A 22,115-nucleotide genomic window follows, 5' to 3' on the forward strand; every position below is an offset into this window, starting at 1 on the left:
CTTCATAGGTTTTTAATCAAGAAGAAGTGATATAAATTTCACACTCCGTAGATATGATAAAATATGATGGAAGGAAGGTGTTGGACTTTGTAGAAATCTTCTCTTCCTTGTACCATTTTATCTTTAAATTCCTTTGGCATATACTCAATCTTCAATTCTTGGAAGGTTGTAATGAATCTCAATCCATCTAGAAGCATCTTCAGTTTTCCACAACCACTAATCTTCAAATGGTGTAGAGTAGGCACGGCTCTTTCTTCTACCTTCCACTCCTCCAAATTCCAAAGTCCACTAAGGTTTAGAGACTCAAGTTTAGGAAAATGGAGTACAGAGCAAACCATTTCCTTTCCAATGAAAGCATACACATATAATTCCAGAACCCTTAAATTGTGCAGGTTCTCTAGTGTTGGCATAGGATCTTCCACAAGCTTGCACCCTATCAAGTGTACATATGCGGTACTCGAAGAAAAATGGTGAAAATCTGGTAACTTCTCTATTTTCACTCGTAAAATCAACTCACACAAATTAACACAACTTGAAAGGAGGTGAGCTAATACTTTTGGGTCTATTCCTTCATCATTCCAAATAGACAAGGACCGAAGGCAGTCACTTGCAATAATTGGCAGATTCTTATCCAGCTCCTCCTTAATATCATCAATATTGAATGGTCCAAGAATCCCCAACTTTCTAAGTTTTGTGAACTTGGAAAGATCTACAACGAAGCAGTTCCTTGTGTTGAAGTTGATTAGTGTTAAAATGTTTGTCAACGTGTGCAACTTCAATTTGGTCTTATCAGTCATCGTTAGCGGGAGACAAAGATGTCTTAACTGTTCCAATTCCCATATTATGTTAGGTACATTCAGAGCACCATCACCACCATGTCTAAAAATTCTTAAATCCAAGGTTTGCAAACACCTTAAGTTGCCCAGAGACGAAGGGATATTTGGGCAATTGAATGCAATACAACATAAATTCAAGCATCTAAGATGGATAAGATTACCTATAGCACTAGATAACTTAAATCCCGAATATCCTTTCCCTCCTTCTTCAAAGCTTAGAACTTTAAGCTTCTTAAAATTTCCGAACATGTAGTTCCAAGATCTCTGCCATTTCAAAATTAAACAAACAAACCAGAAAAACCACCAAAAATCATCCTCATCACTTAGACAGAGTTCCAAATCCAAATCAAACGGGTGCCAAAAGAACAAGATGGATCTAAGAGGGATACTACTTTTAATGCGCTGAACATGAATGTGTTGATGTACAACAATTCTATGGATCGCCTCAGATAGATGGAGACACCGAGGAATGATTGATTATGCTGAAAAATTTTCTTGCTTTGCTATTGACAGGCAAAGATCTCTCATTAGATCGTGCATGTGGCAAGTTTTGACCTTCAAGGTTGGGTCTCTTTCTCCAACTTGAACCATACACCTTTCCACAAGCTCATCTAAGAAGCCTTCTGCAACATCCTCCATAATTTCTCCATTTCCTTCCTCCTCTATTGATGACACAATGCCTTCTGCAACCCATAGTTGAATCAATCTTTCTGCACGTATCTGGTAGTCTTCTAGAAATTGGCTCAAATAAAGGAAACATGATCTTAAATAAGGCGGCGAATCATCATAACTCAAGGCTAACACATGCTCAATATCTTGGGCACCTTTGCCTTTCTTCAAGTATGATTTAGCATTTTTATGCATAATTTGCCATTCATGTATTGAACTCTTTGTAGCCAAAATTCCTCCCAAAACACTGATGGCTAATGGCAACCTTCGACAGCTATTAACCATGTCTTTCCCCAATTCTTCCAATTTTGGATCAACTATGTTTTCTGTAAAATAACAAGCAATAAGAACATCAAATTACTTCTCTTCACTACATCTTCCGTAGCTTTTGAATAAATAAGTTAATTGTTTGGTTAACACTTGAATAACAATAATACTTTTCTGGATCTTGATATCCTCCAGCGCTATTTTAAGGGTAAGCTGCAGAAATTTAAATTATATTACTAACATTATCAAAATAGGATAAACAATATGTAGTCTCTAAAACTTTATTTGTGAACTTTTTTTATTCACATCGGTCTGTAACTTGACAACTTGTTTTTACTTTTTATTTTTAAATTTGAATTTCATTAAAGTTTAATGATGTGGCATTTAAAATTGCACCATGTCAAGACTTAAAATTAAAAAATTATATAAAAATATAAAATTTTAGATTTTAAAAAAATTGGTGATAATATGGTATAATCTTAAAGTATCACATCATCATACATTAACTAAATCCAAGTTTAAGGTCCAAATTATGAAAACTAACTAATATAGACCAAAAAAAATTAAGGACTTAGATGAAAAATATTTCCAAATTTAAGAACTAAATGTTATTTTATGCCTTAAATATATGAAAATTTTCATACATAAGAAGGTTAATTTGCAATTTAGCTTTTAATCTATACCTTATCTACAATTTAAAGAAAATTCACAGTTACCACCTATAGTTTCATTCAATTAGATACTTTACCCATTAAAGAAGTATGACATGACATTTTTAGGTTAGTAAAACATTGGCATGTGGCACCCGCATCACATATCACTCTCGTTATTACAAGTGAAGAAAGAGAAACAAATAATACAAATGGTTTTAAAATTTAAAATTAGAAGAATTTAATAAAATATTTTTAAAATATTAAAATATTATTAATTATAAACATTTTAAAAAGATGGAACTGAAAAGATCTATATTTTGAAATTTTAATATTTAAAATTTAATAAATATTTAAAATTAAAAATTTTCAAAACAATTGAAAAACATAAAAAAATATTTATGTTTTTAAAATTTTATTTTCTTTCTTATTTTTAAAATAAATTTTAATGTTTTTTTTTCTCATTCTCCACTATAATGAGAGTGACATGTGATGGGAGAGGCACATGTTAATGTTTCATTGACTATGAAAATGTCACATCATTCTTCTATTATAATGAATTAAAGTGATGAATGAAATCGAGTTATAATTAATTGATTAAAACACATATTAACCTATAAAGTAACATATATTTTAAATCATATTAAAAATAACAAAAGTTAATATATACCTAACCACTAATTTTAATCTTATTGAAATTAATTGGGAAGTATTAACAATATTTAATTGCTTTAAAGAATGTGTTTAGATAAAAAATTTTAAATTTTTTAAGAGTTTAAAATGCTACTGTTTTAGAATTAATCAAATCAAAGTGTAAATACTTATAAATTCTCCTCATATATTTACTAATAATCTCAAATTACACACAAATTTTGAAATTCTCCCATATATTTACTCAAACAAATAAATCCTCGTCCAAAAATAAAAGTTGAAATTTGATGTACTTAATAACTTTTAATATAAAAATATAAATAAAAGAACGTGAAAAATAAATCTAGAATGAATATATTAGAAATAAGATAATAAGTACCCGTAGAATGTACTTGTAAAAATGCTATCTTTTGAAAGAGTTTCCAACTTTCATCATCGTCTAAGCACTGCAATTCATATGAATACCCTCTCCTATCTACATGTGAAACTACTTCTTTGTTTCGAAAGGTGAGCAAGAACTTACTGTTAGTGTTCATTGCAACTGGAAAAGCAGACTTAAGACTATCCCAAGCCTCTATGCTCCAAATATCATCTATTATCACCAAACATTTGTTATCCTTCAAGAAGTTATGTAATATCTCTGCTAATTCTTCATCTCTGTCAGCATTGTTTTTAATTTGCAGACTAGATGAAATGTCTTTCCAAACTCTTACTTTTTGGAATTGTTGAGAAACATATACCCAAGCCAAGTGATTGAAATGACCGATAACTTGACTATGGCGGAATATTTTCTTGGCAAGAGTGGTCTTGCCAATACCACCCATTCCCCATATGGAAACAACCTTGCAATCGCTTTCATCATCAACTTCTTGATGTCATCATGCAACCCAACAACATTGTCATCGACAATATGAGGATAAGGCCGCCTCAATTCTCGCCTTTGATTTGAAGAACTTGTACCTGGTCCATCCCTTGGCTGTTTTACATCATAGGTTTGTAATCGCCGAGTCAATTGGGTGATTCTAGCTGTGATTTTCTGAATCTCACACTTGGTTTGGCGGAGCAACCCTCCCTCGTTAAGGATGCAAGCAAATCTTTTGATGACATTAGAGAAACCTCCTTTCCTTCTAGGTGCAACTTTGAGAGCAAAAGTCTCGATCACATCTTCGACATCATACGCCAATTCTCTGATTTCATTAATACTGGTGCGGTCCACCTCATTATCGACTTTCCTCGCGTCTGCCTCCTTCAGGAAACTTTGCATCCATTCAAGCTCCTTTTGCAAATCCTCAACTTGGTCCTTCCCGCCCATCAACGATGTGGCTTCCTGAGTTAGCAACCTCCCAACAGTCTGGATAACAGATGAAATGGCTGAGAAATCCATGATTTTTGTTTTTTAAAAATATTCAAAGCAAAGAAAATCTTTGTTTTCTGAAAACATGATATTGCCTCTTTATGGTGTTCAAAGTTTTAAACGAAGAATCAATCTTGCTTGCGGAACGGGTTTAAGTGATTCAAAAAGTTGCACAAAAGCTTGAAGCAAAGAACAGGGAACATGACAAAACAAAAGAATAAGGAATAAAAGTTTCCACAAAACAAATAGTAATTGGCAAAACAAAGTACGTATAAATAATAAACAAGGGAAGACCCAGTCTTTGTAACCCGATGAACCATGGGTGAAATAGACATATTTCTTCAAATTCAACTCAATATTGATGAACTATAGGTGAAATAAAATTAAAAGGAGAGGCATGCAAAATTTGAGCTAAAGAGAAGTAAAATTAACAGAAAAGACAACAAGCTGAGGAGTCATATTATTGATAATAAAAGTATTTAATTATAAGTTGTAGACCAAACCAAAGAGTTTTCAACGGACACCGTAATGTAGAAGATACAATATAACATCAAAATAGACCATTTTACAAATCGAAAATTGCTCAAATAATTAAAAATAAAAATTGAGATAAAATTAATAGTTAGACAAACTAAACCAATATAATAATTTTTAAGAAAAAATTGTAAAGTTTTAATTATTAATTTAATTATTGTTGGTCTATTAGTAAAATGATCAAATCGATTGAATCAAGAATTAGTGATTTGACCGATTCAATCATTAGTTCAGTTATTAGAACAATCTATATAACACTCTAATAATGTACCACATCATCACTTGAAAATTTATATAAATTTTTAATTTTCAAATGATGATGTGGCATAATCTCATAATGCCATGTAATCATACTTTTATAATTTTCAAGTATAGGAACCAAAATGAATATAGTTGCCAAGTTCAAGTATTAAAGTGGATAAAAAAAGTACATGTACTAAAGTGGAACTAGTTGACAAGTTTAGGGACTAGAAATTATATTGCCCATAAAAGAAAAGCAAAAAAAAAAAAGATGGAAGTGAAATGGGACATGTAAGCAGGCCAAGATATGGATTGCAATTGAAACAGAAAAGGGCCAGATTTATATTCTTTTTGTTATTTGATATGAATTTTGGATGGAATTTATGCATGAATTTTTGTTATTTGATTGAACTTCTTTTGTGTTCAAATCAAATAATTAAGTGATAACCAAAAGTAGAAGGGGAAGAAACAAAATGAAAAGGAGAGGCTAAACAGAAATAAAATTAATAGAAAAGAGAACAAGCTGAGGAGTCATATTATTAATAATAAAAGTAATTACTTAGAAGTTGTAGATCAAACCAAAGAGGTTTCGTTAATCATAAGGTAGAAGATACAAAATCACATCAAAATAGAGAATTTTACAACATTAGAAAGAGGGTGGCCACAGATCAGCATCAACAAATGGCAGCCTCCTTTTCCTGGAATATAAATACAAGTCATTATTAAACTTAGGTTGAAATCAAGGTCTGATTATTTTCTGAATAAAAGATTATCAAATGAAATATTAACAAAATTGAACAAGTACGTATCGTCATTATTTAAGAAACCTAGTTTCAAATGGATTACCTTATTGATGCATCCAATTGAGCACGACACCACACTTGACACTTGGTTCCCTGAAAAAAAAAATGTCAGTTTCATTGATTTACAAATTATTTCAAAGAATATGAATGAAAGTAGAATGAAGTTGACAGTTCTACCGGGAAGAAGAAGAGATTATAAATGCATACCCTGAACTCATAGGTTTTTAATCAAGAAGAAGTGATATAAATTTCACACATTGTAGATATCATAAAATATGATGGAAGGAATATGTTGGACTTTGTAGAAATCTTCTCTTCCTTGCACCATTTTATCTTTAAAATCCTTTGGCATATACTCAATCTTCAATTCTTGGAGGGTCGTAATAAATCTCAATCCATCTGGAAGCATCTTCAGTTTTTTACAACCTTTAATCTCCAAATAGAATAGAGCAGGCACGGCTCCTTCTTCCACCTCCCACTCCTCCAAATTCCACAGCCCGTAAAGGGTTAGAGACTCAAGTTTAGGAAAACCGGGTGCAGAGCAAACCATTTCCTCTCCAATGAAAGCATACACATATAATTCCAGAACCCTTAAATTGGGCAGCTTCTCTAGTGTTGACATAGGATCTTCCACAAGCTCGCACTCTCTCAAGTGTAAATAAGCGATACTCGAAGAGAAATGGTGAAAATCTGGTAACTTCTCTATCTTCACTTGTAAAATCAACTTACACAAATTAACACAACTCAAAAGGAGGTGAGCTAATACTTTCGGATCTATTCCTTTATCATTCCAAATAGACAAGGACCGAAGGCAGTCACTTGCTATAATTGGCAAATTCTTATCCAGCTCCTCCTTAAAATCAAATGGCCCACAAATTCCCAACTTTCTAAGTTTTGTGAACTTGGAAAGATCTGCAACGAAGCAGTTCCTTGTGTTGAAGTTGATTAGTGTTAAAATGTTTGTCAAGGTGTGCAACTTCAATTTGGTCTCATCTGTCATGCTCTCCGGGAGATAGAGATGTCTTAACTGCTCTAACTTCCATATTATGTTAGGTACATAACTATACATATCTACAACAAGACCAAAAATTCTTAAATCCAAGGTTTGCAAACACCTTAAGTTGCCCAGAGACGAAGGGATTTTTGGCCAATTGAATTGAATACCACGTAAATTCAAGAATCTAAGATGGATGAGATTACCTATAGCACTAGATAACTTACATCCTGAATATCCTTTCATGTCTCCTTCAAAGCTTAGAACTCTAAGCTTCTTAAATTTTCCAAACATGTACTTCCAAGATCTCTTCCATTTCAGCATCACACAAACCAACCAGACCAAACAGCAAAAATCCTCCTCATCTCTTTGACCGGGTTCCAAACCCAAATCAAACGGGCTCCAAAAGAACAAGACGGATCTAAGAGGGATACTACTTTTAATGCGCTGAACATGAATGTGTTGATGTACAACAATTCTACGGACTGCCCTCGTATTGGATGGAGACAATGAGGAATCATTGATGATGCTGAGAAAATTTTCTTGCTTTGCAATTGACAGGCAAATATCTCTCATTAGATCGTGCATGTGGCAAGTTCTGACCTTCAAGGTTGGGTCTCTTTCCCCAACTTGAACTATACACCTTTCCACAAGCTCGTCTAAGAAGCCTTCTGCAACATCCTCCATAACTTCTCCATTTCCTTCATCCTCTGTTGATGACACAATGCCTTCTGCAACCCACAGTTGAATCAATTTTTCTGTAGGTATCTGGTAATCTTCTGGAAATTGACTCAAATAAAGGAAACATGGTCTTAAATAAGGCGGCAAATCATCATAACTCAAGGCTAACACATGCTCAATTTGTTGGGCACCTTTTCCTTTCTTTAAGTATGATTTAGCATTTTTATGCACGATTTGCCATTCATGTATTGAACTCTTTGTAGCCAAAATGCCTCCCAATACAATGATGGCTAATGGCAACCCTCGACAGCTATAAACCATGTCTTTCCCTAACTCTTCGAGTTTTGGATCAACTATGTTTTCTGTAAAATAACAAGCAATAAGAACACCAAATTACTTCTCTATTTTAATGCTCGAATTTTAATTTATCTTGAAAAAATCGCTAACATCATCGAATTGTATTATTTTAATTACTAAGCCATTAATAGTAAAATGACAAGTTAACAAGATAGGGTAAATAATCATTTAAGACGTTTATTATTATTATTATCAAATTACACATCTAAATCAGATTTTTTTGCAATTTAATTATTATTTTTTATTTTTAAACTTTTATTTTTTTCTTTTATTTCTTTCATTTCCATACAAAAGTTTTAAGAAGCAAAGGAGATAACTTAATTTGTTAATTGATAGTATTTTATAATTTCTGATAGTGAAGACCACTGTTAAATATTATTAATTTAAATAATAAAAGACATATTCAAATAGATTAAATTTGTTAAGTAAATATTTTAAGTTTTAAAGTTGACAATATATTATAGATAATAAATATAGAGGGGAAGTATTATATCAATACATTTCTTTTAGTTTACTAAAACTAATGTATGAAATAAAATTTCTCAAAATAATAAATAAATTTAGAAATTTAGTACTTAACAAAATATACTATTAGATATAAGGATAAAGAATATGTAGTCTTAAACTTGACAATTTTTTCAATTTAATTCTTGAAATTTTTTATTTACATTGAAACTTGATAATTTGTTTTAATTTAATCCCTAAACTTGAATTTTATTAATGTTTGTTGATGTAACACTATAAGATTATACCATGTCATCACTTGTAAATTTAAATAAAATTTATATAAAATCTAAAATTTATAGAAATTTAATAAAATATTTTAAAATATTAAAATATTCTGAATTATTAATTATAAATATTTTTTTGAAATAATCTGGCTGGAGATCTTATTAATTCAAAACGAAGTGCAGTAACAAAATCCAAAAAGAAAAGAAAAAAAAAAAAAAAAAAAAAGGGCCAAAATAAATAAAAGAACAAGGAGCTTAAAAGCCACCTCCTTAACAACCAATCTCCAGCCAAAATAATTACTCCCTCGGTAATGAAAGAAACATCTAAAAAATATGGAACTGAAAATATTTATATTTTTGAAATTTTAATATTTAAAATTTTAATAAACATTTGAAAATTGAAAATTTTCAAAACAATTAAAAATAGAAAAATAAAAATAAAAATGTTTATGTTTTTAAAATTTTATATTCTTTCTTATTTTAAAATAATTTGTAATATTTTTTTCATTCTCCACTATAATGAAAGTAGCATGTGATGTGAGTGGCACGTATCAACATTTCATTGACAATAAAAATGTCATGTCATTTTTCCAGGTTACAGTGTTTAACTGAAATTAAGTGGCAAAAACACACATATATTAATATTTTTAGTGAATGAAAACTACAAATTTCAAATAAGATTAAGTCATATTAAAAATAACAAAAGTTATATTGTTTTGTTAAGTTTTAGTTTGGGTAGTCATATTTTTCTTTTTGATTTCCTAATATATCTACGAGGTAAGCTTAGTGATTAATCTTTTGCATTTTGTAGATCTATTAAAAGAGTAGTTAATGGTCATAAATTTTAAAATTGTTCCATGCTCAGACACACTAAACGATAGTCTTATTACTTTTAGTTACTATAGTTGTCTTATTATTATTATTCTCTCGTCATCACTATTTTAAAATGTAAATACATAACTAACCACTAATTTTAATCTAAACTTTACAAACTTATTGAAATTAATTTCCGTCATAAAGTAATAAAAATATTTAATTATTCTAAGAATGTGTTTGGACGAAGAATTTTAAGATTTTCTAAATTTTTAAAATGCTACCATTTTAAAATTTATCAATTCAAAGTGTTAAGGCTTGTAATTGCTTTATTTGGATAAATAAATGATTTAATAAAAATTGTGTTATTAGAATTTTACAAATTAAAAATAAAAATAAGAAGAATAATATTAGAATTAAATAATTTTAAAAATTCAATATGAATATATTTTAGAAATTTACAATAATTTTAATAAAATAAATTTTAAAAATATACTAGAATTAAATAAAAATAATTTTTGAAATGAAACAAAATTACAATAAATTTAAAGAAGTATGACGTGGCATTTAAAGAAAACTTCGCAGATACCACCTGTAGTTTCATTCCATTAGATACTTTACCCCTTGAAGAAGTATGACGTGGCATTTTTAGGCCAATAAAAGATTGGCACTTGGCACCCACATCACATATCACACTCATATTACAAGTGAAGAAAACAAATATTAAAAATTGTTTTAAAATCTAAAAATTAGAAAGTTTTGATAAAATATTAAAATTCTAGAATTATTAATTATAAACATTTCAAAATGGAACTGAAAATATTTATATTTTTGAAATTTTAATATTAAAATTCAATAAACATTTCAAAATTAAAATTTGAAATAAAAATTTGAAAAACATAGAAAAACAAAAGAAATAAATTATTTATATTTTTAAATTTTAATATTTAAAAATTCAATAAAATTTAAATTAAAATTTTAAAAACAATTGAAAAACATAAAACATAAAAAATAAAAATAAATTTATGTTTTTAAAATTTTTATTCTTTCTTATTTTAAAATAATTTTTAATAATTTTTTGTTACTTCACTACAACGAGAATGACATGTGATGTGAGTAGCATGTGTCAACATTTTATTAGCTACAAAAGCATCATGTCAGTCTTCCATCATGATGAATTAAAATGTTTAATGATTACGAGGTATAGTTAAGAAGCAAAATCCATATTAACCCTATAAAGTAATATATATATTAATAAAAATTTCAAATAAAATTTAAAAATAACAAAAGTTAAATATTATTTGGTTAGGGTACACATATTTTCTTTTTGGTTTTCTAATACACATATAGGAGTGGATTTAGTGATTAACTTTTCGGATTTAATAGGTCTATTAAAAGAGTATATGCTGACCACAATTTTAAAATTACTTTATACCCAAAACTACAAAAAATAATCATATTACTTTTAATTACTATAATTGTCTTATTCATTATTATTTGTTTTCATTAGAATTTAGCTCTTGTCATCACTAATTCAAAATGTAAATACATAGCTATCCGCTAATTTTAATCTAAACTTTACCAACTTATTGAAAATAGTTGTCATTTTTACCCAAACAAATATTTACCCCAAATATATTCACCCACATTTTTACCCAAAATGTAAATACATATATAGATAGCAATTTTAAAATTCTCCCATATTTTTATTCAAACAAATAAATTCATTTTTAAATTTTAAAATTTTGACACAAATGTAATTCCTTTTATAATTCCTCATCCAAAATAAAAGTTCAAAACTGATCTACTTTATAACTTTTAATATAAAAATATAAATAAAAGAACTTGAACAATAAATCTAGAATAAATATATTAAAATAAGATGAAGATAATAAGTACCTGTAGGATGTGCTTGTGAAAATGCTATCTTTTGAAATAATTTCCAACTTTCATTATCGTTTAAACACTGCAATTCATGTAAGTATCCTCTTCTATCTGCATGTGAAACTATCTCTTTGTTTCGAGAGGTGAGCAAGAACTTGCTGTTAGTGTTCATTGCAACTGGAAAAGCAGGTTTAAGACTATCCCAAGCCTCTATGCTCCAAATATCATCTAATATCACCAAACATTTGTTATCCTTCAAGAAGTTATGTAACTTCTCCGCTAATTCTTCATCTCTCCTCTCTCTGTCGGCATAATTTAAAATTTGAAGACCAGACAAAATGTCTTTCCAAACTCTTATTTTTTGGAATTGTTGAGAAACATATACCCAAACCAAGCGATTGAAACCACCAATAACATGGCTATGACGGTATATTTTCTTGGCAAGAGTGGTCTTGCCAAGACCACCCATTCCGCATATGGAAACAACTTTGCAATCACTTTCCTCGTCAACAAGAATTGACACCAACTTCTTGATATCATCATGCAACCCAACAACGTTGTCGTCGACAATATGAGGATAAGGCCGCCTCAATTCTCGCCTTTGATTTGAAGAACTTGACCCTGCTCCATCCCTTGGCTGTTTTACATCATAGGTTTGCAATCGCCGAGTCAATTGGGTGATTCTGGCTGTGATTTTCTGAATCTCGCACTTGGTTTGGCAGAGCAACCCTCCCTCATTAAGGATGCAAGCAAATCTTTTGGTGACGTTAGAGAAACCTCCTTTCCTTCTAGGTGCAACTTTGAGAGCAAAAGTCTCGATCACATCTTCGGCATCATACGCCAATTCTCTGATTTCATTAATACTGGTGCGCACCACCTCATCATCAACTTTCCTCGCGTCTGCCTCCTTCAGGAAACTTTGTATCCATTCAAGCTCCTTTTGCAAATCCTCAACTTGGTCCTTCACGCCCATCAACGACGTGACTTCCTGAGTTAGCAACCTCCCAACAGTCTGGACAACAGATGAAATGGCTGAGAAATCCATGATTTTTTTTTTAAAATTCAAAGCAAATAAAATCTTTGTTTTCTGATAACATCGATATTGCCTCTTTATGGTGTTCAAAGTTTTAAACAAAGAATTAATCTTGCTTGTGGAACGGGTTTAAGTGATTCAAAAAGTTGCACAAAAGCTTAAGAATAACATATTAATTATTAACCATTCCCAGCTGCTTTAATATATTATGTATATTATGTATACTAACGATCAACTTTGTTCGCTAAAGGGAAGACCAATTCCTGCTTTAATATATTATGTATATCACTGAACCACATCAATCAATTTATTTACATTGGCTCTTCATCTTTTACATATTCAGTGTTCAACAAAATTACTCTTATCTCATAACCCACTAAAATTTTATCCGAGATTAAATAGGTGACAAATCCATGATTTTTCAGTTTTTTCCATTTTTTCTGAAAGCAAAGACGAAATTTTTGTAGTAAAATCTTTATTTTCTGGTAACACTTATTTATGATGTTCATAGTTTTAAGTGAAGAATTGATCTTGCTTGTGGAACAGGTTGAAGTGATTCTTGATGAGACAGATATTTTTGCTAAAGAGAAATAAAATTAACAAGCTAGCTAAACAATATTTTTGCGTAATATTATTGGATTTGGAAGGTAAGAGGCAAGACAAAAGAAAAGCAAAAGTTGAAATTTAGTGCCTTTTTCTTTTTCTTTTAAGTGTATATAATATTTGAAACTATAACATAGAGAAATGGGAAAGCAAAAGTTGAGATTAATCTTGCTTATGGAACAGGTTTAAGTAATTTTGGTTACAATGTTATTGGATTGCATTTCTTTTATGTTGAAATCAAATTATGAAGTGATAACCAAAAACAGGAGGGGAAGAAACAAAATTAAAAGGAGATGAAGCTGAGGAGTCATATTATTGATAATAATAAGAGTATTTAGCTACAAGTTTTAGACCAAACCAAAGAGGTTCCATTGATCAACGGACACCGTAAGGTAGAAGATACAATATAACATCAGAATAGAGAATTTTACAACATTAAAAAGTGGTGGCCACAGATCAACATAAACCAATGGCAGTCCCTCCTTTTACCTGCAAAATGAATACAAGTCATTATTAAGCTTAGGTTGAAATCAATCAATCTGATTATTTTCTGAATAAAAAGATTATCAAATGAAATATTAACAAAATTGAACAAGTACTTGTCATGATTTAAGAAACCTAGTTTCAAATTCATTACCTTATTGATACATCGAATTGAGCACGACACCACCCTTGACAATAGTTTCTCCTGAAAAAAGAATGTCAATTTCATTGATTTACAAAGATTCCAAATTAATTTGCAAAACTATGCATACTCTGTTTTTCTCCGGTCACCAAATTGTACGCAAATTATTTCAAAGAACATGAATGAAAGTAGAATGAAGTTGACAGTTCTACCGAGGAAAAGAGATTATAAATGCATACCCTGAATTCATAGGTTTTTAATCAAGAAGAAGTGATATAAATTTCACACACTGTAGATATGATAAAATATGATGGAAGGAATGTGTTGGACTTTGTAGAAATCTTCTCTTCCTTGCACCATTTTACCTTTAAAAGCCTTTGGTATATACTCAATCTTCAATTCTTGGAGGGTTGTAATGAATCTCAATCCAACTGAAAGCATCTTCAATTTTTTACAACCACTAATCTTCAAATAGCGTAGAGCAGGCACGGCTCCTTCTTCTACCTTCCACTCCTCCAAGTTCCAAAGCTCACTAAAGGTTAGAGACTCAAGTTTAGGAAAATGGAGTGCAGAGCAAACAATTTCCTTTCCAATGAAAGCATACACATATAATTCCAGAACCCTTAAATTGGGCAGCTTCTCTAGTGTTGGCATAGGATCTTCCACAATGCGATACTCGAAGAGAAATGGTGAAAATCTGGCAACTTCTCCATCTTCACTCGTAAAATCAACTCACAAAAATTAACACAACTTGAAAGGAGGTGAGCTAATACTTTTGGATCTATTCCTTCATAATTCCAAATAGACAAGGACCGAAGGCAGTCACTTGCTATAATTGGCAGATTCTTATCCATCTTTTCCTTAAAATCATCAATATGGAATGGTCCAAGAATCCCCAACTTTCTAAGTTTTGTGAACTTGGAAAGATCTGCGACCAAGCAGTTCCTTGTGTTGAAGTTGATTAGTGTTAACATGTTTGTCAACGTGTGCAACTTCAATTTGGTCTTATAAGTCATCGTCAGGGGGAGATAGAGATGTCTTAACTGTTCTAACTTCCATATTATGTTAGGTACATTCATAGCACCATAATCAGCATGACGAAAAATTCTTAAATCCAAGGTTTGCAAACACCTTAAGTTGCCCAGAGACGTAGCGATATTTGGGCAATAGAATACAATACCACATAAATTCAAGCATCTAAGATGGATGAGATTACCTATAGCACTAGATAACTTAAATCCCGAATATCCTTTCACTCCTCCTTCAAAGCTTAGAACTCTAAGCTTCTTAAAATTTCCGAACATGTAGTTCCAAGATCTCTGCCATTTCAAAATTAAACAAACAAACCAGACAAACCACCAAAAATCATCCTCAACACTTAGACAGAGTTCCAAATCCAAATCAAACGGGTGCCAAAAGAACAAGATGGATCTAAGAGGGATACTACTTTTAATGCGCTGAACATGAATGTGTTGATGTACAACAATTCTATGGACTGCCCTCGTATTAGATGGAGACACTGAGGAATGATTGATTATGCTGAAAAAATTTTCTTGCTTTGCTATTGACAGGCAAAGATCTCTCATTAGATCGTGTATGTGGCAAGTTTTGACCTTCAAGGTTGGGTCTCTTTCCCCAACTTGAACCATACACCTTTCCACAAGCTCATCTAAGAAGCCTTCTGCAACATCCTCCATAATTTCTCCATTTCCTTCCTCCTCTATTGATGACACAATGCCTTCTGCAACCCATAGTTGAATCAATCTTTCTGCAGGTATCTGGTAATCTTCTGGAAATTGGCTCAAATAAAGAAAACATGATCTTAAATAAGGTGGCAAATCATCATAACTCAAGGCTAACACATGCTCAATATGTTGGGCACCTTTGCCTTTCTTCAAGTATGATTTAGCATTTTTATGCACAATTTTCCATTCATGTATTGAACTCTTTGTAGCCAAAATTCCTCCCAATACAATGATGGCTAATGGCAACCCTCGACAGTTATTAACCATGTCTTTCCCCAACTCTTCCAGTTTTGAATCAACTATGTTTTCTGTAAAATAACAAGCAATAAGAACATCAAATTACTTCTCTTCACTACATCTTCCGTAGCTTTTGAATAAATAAGTTAATTGTTTGGTTAACACTTGAATAACAGTAATACTTTTCTGGATCTTGATATCCTCCAGCACTATTTTGAGGGTAGGCTGCAGAAATTTAAATTATATTTTGATGAACGAACTTTAATCTATTTTGAAAGATTCACTAACATTATCAAATTGTATATTTAATTACTAGACCATTAATGGAGAAATGACAAATTGACATGATACTTAAATAGTCATTTAAGAAGAATTCTTTTTTCTTTTAAAGCAATTTAATTACTTTTTTTCCCTATTTTTAACTTATCTTTTCTTTGATTTCTTTCATTTCCTAACAAAAGATTTAAGAAGCAAAGGAGATAAACTTAATTTGTTGATTGATATTATTGTATACTATAATTTCTAGTAGCGAAAGAGATAAATTTAGGTGTTGTATAATAAACTGAAAATTTAAGCATTGAAAATTAAGTACCATAAAATTTGGTGCAATAATATCGGACCATAAAATCGATTTGGTATTTGAATCGACTTAATTCACAATATACACATGGAATTATACATTTAATCAAATACCAAATCCAATAATAAAATTTTATAATTTCACTTATTTAAATTGCACCATAAAATCGATTCGATATTTGAATCACAATTAAAGTTTCATGAGTATAATTGTACTATAAAATTTCATGTATCAAATTGCACTTTCAATCAAAGTTCATTTGTAGTTTTGGGGTTTTATCACATAGTTTAGTTAATTTTAAATGCTAATTGAGATTTCGCTCAATTGACATCATTGCTATTGGAGCAACGAGAAAGATATGGTTTTGAGTGTGTTTAAACATTTTTTTCCCTCCGATTTAAGGATTGAGAAGGTTTATGTGTAAATGTAGGCATTATATAAAAATTAAAATTAAATAAATTAATCAAAATTATATTTAAATTTTATTAATTTCAAGTTAAATTAGTACCTTGTGAAGACCATTGTTAAATATTTATTAATTTAAATAATAAAATACATATTCAAATAGAATAAATTTATTAAGCAAAAATCTTAAGTTTTAAAGTTCACACTACTATAGATAATAAGTATTGTGGGGGGTATTGTATCAATACATTCTTTTGAGTTTACTAAAACTAATATATCAAATAAAAATTGTCTCAAAACAATAAATAAATTTAGAAATTCAGTACTTAACAAAAATATTATTAAATATAAGGATAAACAATATGTAGTCTCTGAACTTGACAATTTTTCAATTTTATTCATAAACTTTTTTATTCACTTCATCCTGAAACTTGACAACTTGTTTTACTTTTGATTCCTAAACTTAAATTTCATTAAAGTTTGATGATGTGACACTTTAAGATTACACCATGTCATCAATTGAAAATTAAAATATAGATATATAAAATATAAAAACTATAAAATTTTAGATTTAAAGAAAATTTAAGTGAAGATATAGTATAATCTCAAAGTATCATATCATTATACATTAACTAAATCCAAGTTTAAGGCCCAAATTATGAAAACCAGTCAAGTTCCAAAAATTAATATAGACCAAAAAAAAAATTCAAGGACTTAGGTGAAAATATTACCAAATTCAAGAACTAAATATTATTTTATCCCTTAAATATATGATAATTTTTCATACATAAGAAGGTTAATTTGCAATTTAGCTTTTAATGTATACCTTATCTACAATTTAAAGAAAATTCACAGTTACCACCTATAGTTTCATTCAATTAGATACTTTACCTAATAAAGAAGTATGACATGACATTTTTAGGTTAGTAAAACATTGGCACGTGGCACTCGCATCACATATCACTCTCGTTATTACAAGTGAAGAAAGAGAAACAAATAATACAAATGGTTTTAAAATTTAAAAATTAGAAGAATTTAATAAAATATTTTTAAAATATTAAAATATTATTAATTATAAACATTTTAAAAGATGGAACCGAAAAGATCTATATTTTGAAATTTTAATATTTAAAATTTAATAAATATTTAAAATTGAAAATTTTCAAAACAATTGAAAAATAAAAAATATTTATGTTTTTAAAATTTTATATTCTTTCTTATTTTAAAATAAAATTTAATTTTTTTCTCATTCTTCACTATAATGAGAGTGACATATGATGCGAGTGACGTGTGTCAATATTTCATTGACTATAAAATGTCACATCATTCTTCCATTACAATGAATTAAAGTGTTGAATGAAAACGAGTTATAATTAAGTGAAAAACACATATTAACCTATTAATATCTTTTAGTGAATGAAAATTTAAAATTTCAAATCATAGTAAAAATAACAAAAGTTAATACATAGCTAACCACTAATTTTAATCTAAACTTTACAAACTTATTGAAAATAATTACCATCATAATTAAGTATTAACAATATCTAATTGTTTAAGAATGTGTTTGGATAAAGAAATTTGAATTTTTTAAATTTTTAAAATGCTACTATTTTAAAATTAATCAATTCAAAGTGTTAACACTTGTAAAATCTCCTCATAAATTTACTAAAATATATTAATTCTATACTATTGGTCTCAAATTACACACAAATTTTAAAATTCTCTCATGTATTTACCCAAACAAATAAATCCCTCATCCAAACATAAAAGTTAAATTTTGATGTACTTAATAACTTTTAATATAAAAATATAAATAAAAGAACTTGAATACAATAAATCTAGAATGAATACATTTGTTATCCTTCAAGAAGTTATGTAACTTCTCCGCTAATTCTTCATCTCTGTCAGCATCATCTAAAATTTGAAGACTAGATAAAATTTCTTTCTAAACTCTTATTTTTTGGAATTGTTGAGAAACATATACCCAAACCAAGCGATTGAAACCACCAATAACATGGCTATGACGGTATATTTTCTTGGCAAGGTCTTGCCAAGACCACCCATTCCGCATATGGAAACAACATTGCAATCACTTTCCTCGTCAACAAGAATTGACACCAACTTCTTGATATCATCATGCAACCCAACAACGTTGTTGTCGACAATATGATGATAAGGCCGCCTCAATTCTCTCCTTTGATTTGAAGAACTTGACCCTGCTCCATCCCTTGGCTGTTTTACATCATAGGTTTGCAATCGCCGAGTCAATTGGGTGATTCTAGCTGTGATTTTCTGAATCTCGCACTTGGTTTGGCAGAGCAACCCTCCCTCATTAAGGATGCAAGCAAATCTTTTGGTGACATTAGAAAAACCTCCTTTACTTCTAGGTGCAACTTTGAGAGCAAAAGTCTCGATCACATCTTCGGCATCATACGCCAATTCTCGATTTCATTAATACTGTGCGCACCACCTCATCATCAACTTTCCTCGCGTCGCCTCCTTGAAATTTTGAATCCATTCAAGCTCCTTTTGCAAATCCTCAACTTGGTCCTTCACGCCCATCAACGATGTGACTTCCTGAGTTAGCAACCTCCCAACAGTCTGGACAACAGATGAAATGGCTGAGAAATCCATGATTTTTGTTTTTTTTTTAAATTCAAAGAAAATAAAATCTTTGTTTTCTAATAACATCGATATTGCCTCTTTATGGTGTTCAAAGTTTTAAACAAAGAATTAATCTTGCTTATGGAACGGGTTTAAGTGATTCAAAAAGTTGCACAAAAGCTTAAGAATAACATATTAATTATTAGGGTAAATTACACCAACAATCACTCAACTTTAGGGTAGCTAACAAAATAGTCACCTAGGTTTTATTTCTGTCACTCAACTTTTGAAAAATAACAAAACAGTCACTAACGTTATAAAAAAGTGACAAAACAGTCACTGACTAACGGTTTCCATTAGTGTCTTAACAGAACCGCTGATGTGGCAAGTTAACTAGCTGACGTGGCCAATTAAGTTGCCACATGAGATAAAGAAGTTAAAAAAAAACCTAGAAAAACCCCTTTAACAGAGAAGAAGAAGCAGCAACAGCAGAAGAAGATTAAAGAGCTAAGTGAAAGTCTTCAAGTCATTGCAAAAGAGAAAGATGATTTTGCTTTCATTGTAAATCTAAGTCAGGAATGATGATATAGAGCCTGAAAGACCTAAAATCATATGTTTTGTTGATGCATCTGAAATACGTGGTCGAGACCATTGTTAACATTATGATTAATGGTAGACAATTTTAATGGCAAACAATCCAAGTGGTGCAAGTTTAGCACCCTAAAGTTGACTTTGAAAAAGTGGCATGGGATAATTTTTTTTTGGTCCTTGAGATAATGGGCTATTTATTGTTTGGTCCTTGAACCTCAACTATAAATAGGCCTTCTCATTTCTCATTTCAATTCATCCCAACCAATCTTTCTCTCTTAGATTTCTCTCTTCTCCCATTTGAGAATTCTTAAGGAATTCTATTTGTTTGTAATATTTTGGAGATAGTAAAGTTATCATCTGGTGTTAATACCCGAGGACGTAGGTATAATTTACCGAACCTCGTTAAAACTCTTGTGTTCTTTTTTTGTCTTATTTTTCTTTCAATATTTGAGGGTATAATAGTAGTATTTAATTGTGCTATTAAATTACTATAAAAGGGATATTCTGACTAAGGAAAGACTTGGTATTTAAGAGATCCTTGTGATCCACCTCTCTTCCCTGGGAATTAAACTTTGTGTGATTTTTTAGTACAATAATTTACACGCTTCCGACCCTATTGGAACAACAAGTGGTATCAGAGCCGAAGGTTAATCGTAGTATGCTATGTGGTTGCAGTTTAAACTGATCTTCCACATCAGAAAAGATTTCCTTAGGTATATTGAAAGATTATGGAAAAAACGGTCGGTTTAGGAGCTTCAACATCGTCCATGTGGACAAGACCGACAATTGCAAATGCAAGATTGGCCGTGGAGATCTTTGATGGCACGGGCCATTTTGGTATATGGCAAAGTGAGGTTCTAGATGCCCTTTTTCAGCAGGGTCTAGACATTGCCATTGATGAAGAGAAACCAGATGATGTATAGGAGAAAGATTGGAAGGCGATCAATCGGTTGGCATGTGGCACAATTCGATCATGCCTTTCTCGAGAGCAGAGGTATGCTTTTTCAAAGGAGACTTCTGCAAATAAGTTGTGGGTGGCACTTGAAGAAAAATTTTGAAGAAAACAGTCAAAATAAGCTCCACTTGAAGAAAAGACTGCTTTCGCTTCACTTATGTCCCAGTACCACAATGAATGATCACATCACCAAATTTAATCAGTTAGTCACCGATTTGCTAAATATGGATGAGACATTCAAAGATGAAGATTTGGCTTTGATGTGTTGGGGTCATTTCTGAGGAGTTTGAGTTCCTAGAAACTACTCTACTTCATGGCGGGAGTGATATATCTCGGCGAAATCATGCGGCCTTATACGATTATGAACAGAGAAAGAAAGACAAATGAAAAAACTCAATCGAGATACGAAGCTTTAGTAGTCCGAGGTCGTTCATACATTCGAAGAAAACTCGAAGGGAGATCAAAGTCAAAGTCCGGACTGGGAAAGATGAATGTGCCTTTTGTCATGAGAAAGGCCACTGGAAGAAAAATTGTCCAAAGTGAAGAATAAGGGAAAAGTTGTCAGATGCTTGTGTTGCAAAGCATGATACTAGTGACTCGAACTATCATCGGTTGCATCATCATCGTCATTCCATTCGGATGAGTAGATTTTGGATTCGGGTTGTACCTATCATATGTCCCCTAACTGGGAGTGGTTCTCTGATTTAGTAGAACTAAATGGAGGAGTTGTTTATATGGGTAATGATAATGCCTGTAAAACTGTTGGGATAGGTTCAATCCAATTAAAGAATCAAGATGGATCAACCAGAGTTCTGACTGATGTTCGGTATGTGCCCAGTTTGAAGAAAAATCTCATCTCATTGGGAGCCTTGGAATCCAATGGTTCAGTTGTTACTATGAGAGATGGGGTTTTGAAAGTGACATCTGGCGCACTTGTGATGTTGAAGGGCATCAGGAAAAATAACTTGTATTACTACCAAGGTAGTATAGTTATTGGAACAGTCGCTGCAGCTTCCGGTAATAAAGACTTGGACTCAATGCAGTTGTGGCATATGAAGTTGGGACATGCCAGCGAAAAATCCTTGCAAATTCTGGCAAAGCAAGGATTGTTGAAAGGTGCAAAGGCTTGCAAATTAAAATTTTGCGAGCATTGTGTTCTAGGAAAGCAAAAGAGAGTGAAGTTCGGCACTACTATCCATAATACAAAAGGTATTTTGGAATATATTCACTCAGATGTGTGGGGGCCTTCCAAAACACCTTCGTTGGGAGGAAA

General features: G+C 31.0%; 3 protein-coding genes across 3 annotated transcripts; all 3 read right to left on the reverse strand.

Moving 5' to 3' along the window:
- On the reverse strand, positions 1-4,457 carry LOC108481648 (probable disease resistance protein At1g58602). Its single transcript, XM_053019221.1, has 4 exons — positions 4,034-4,457; positions 3,375-3,941; positions 1,320-1,831; positions 1-1,238 (listed from the first exon to the last, which is right to left on the reverse strand). The coding sequence occupies exons 1-4, from the start codon at positions 4,455-4,457 to the stop codon at positions 39-41; spliced, it is 2,703 nt and encodes a 900-aa protein (XP_052875181.1). The 3' UTR covers positions 1-38.
- A 1,247-nt stretch (positions 4,458-5,704) lies between these two features.
- Positions 5,705-12,737, reverse strand: LOC108482526 (putative disease resistance protein At1g50180). Its single transcript, XM_017785658.2, has 4 exons — positions 11,480-12,737; positions 6,212-8,041; positions 6,048-6,097; positions 5,705-5,899 (listed from the first exon to the last, which is right to left on the reverse strand). The coding sequence occupies exons 1-2, from the start codon at positions 12,507-12,509 to the stop codon at positions 6,255-6,257; spliced, it is 2,817 nt and encodes a 938-aa protein (XP_017641147.2). The 5' UTR covers positions 12,510-12,737; the 3' UTR covers positions 5,705-5,899; positions 6,048-6,097; positions 6,212-6,254.
- Positions 12,738-13,556: 819 nt separating this feature from the next.
- On the reverse strand, positions 13,557-19,326 carry LOC108481649 (probable disease resistance protein At1g58602). The gene is made up of 6 exons (XM_053019225.1): positions 19,163-19,326; positions 18,744-19,075; positions 14,552-15,778; positions 14,083-14,438; positions 13,738-13,788; positions 13,557-13,589 (listed from the first exon to the last, which is right to left on the reverse strand). The coding sequence occupies exons 1-6, from the start codon at positions 19,324-19,326 to the stop codon at positions 13,557-13,559; spliced, it is 2,163 nt and encodes a 720-aa protein (XP_052875185.1).
- Positions 19,327-22,115: the final 2,789 nt, after the last annotated feature.

Source organism: Gossypium arboreum, chromosome 1, assembly GCF_025698485.1.
Source record: "Gossypium arboreum isolate Shixiya-1 chromosome 1, ASM2569848v2, whole genome shotgun sequence".
Taxonomy (NCBI): domain Eukaryota; kingdom Viridiplantae; phylum Streptophyta; class Magnoliopsida; order Malvales; family Malvaceae; genus Gossypium; species Gossypium arboreum.

Bases quoted from the DNA above. Each gene is read 5' to 3' on its own strand.
- LOC108482526 (XM_017785658.2), bottom strand. From the start codon at position 12,509: ATGGATTTCTCAGCCATTTCATCTGTTGTCCAGACTGTTGGGAGGTTG. The intron at 8,042-11,479 runs GTACTTATTATC...GTTATTTTACAG, and splicing joins TTCACAAGCACATCCTACAG to AAAACATAGTTGATCCAAAA.
- LOC108481649 (XM_053019225.1), bottom strand. From the start codon at position 19,326: ATGGATTTCTCAGCCATTTCATCTGTTGTCCAGACTGTTGGGAGGTTG. The intron at 19,076-19,162 runs GTGGTGCGCACA...AGTTGCACCTAG, and splicing joins CGAGGAAAGTTGATGATGAG to AAGTAAAGGAGGTTTTTCTA. The intron at 15,779-18,743 runs GCAAGACCTTGC...GTTATTTTACAG, and splicing joins ATGCGGAATGGGTGGTCTTG to AAAACATAGTTGATTCAAAA.
- LOC108481648 (XM_053019221.1), bottom strand. From the start codon at position 4,457: ATGGATTTCTCAGCCATTTCATCTGTTATCCAGACTGTTGGGAGGTTG. The intron at 1,832-3,374 runs GTTATTAAGTAC...GTTATTTTACAG, and splicing joins TTTATATTTTTATATTAAAA to AAAACATAGTTGATCCAAAA. The intron at 1,239-1,319 runs GCATAATCAATC...ATTCATGTTCAG, and splicing joins CAAAGCAAGAAAATTTTTCA to CGCATTAAAAGTAGTATCCC.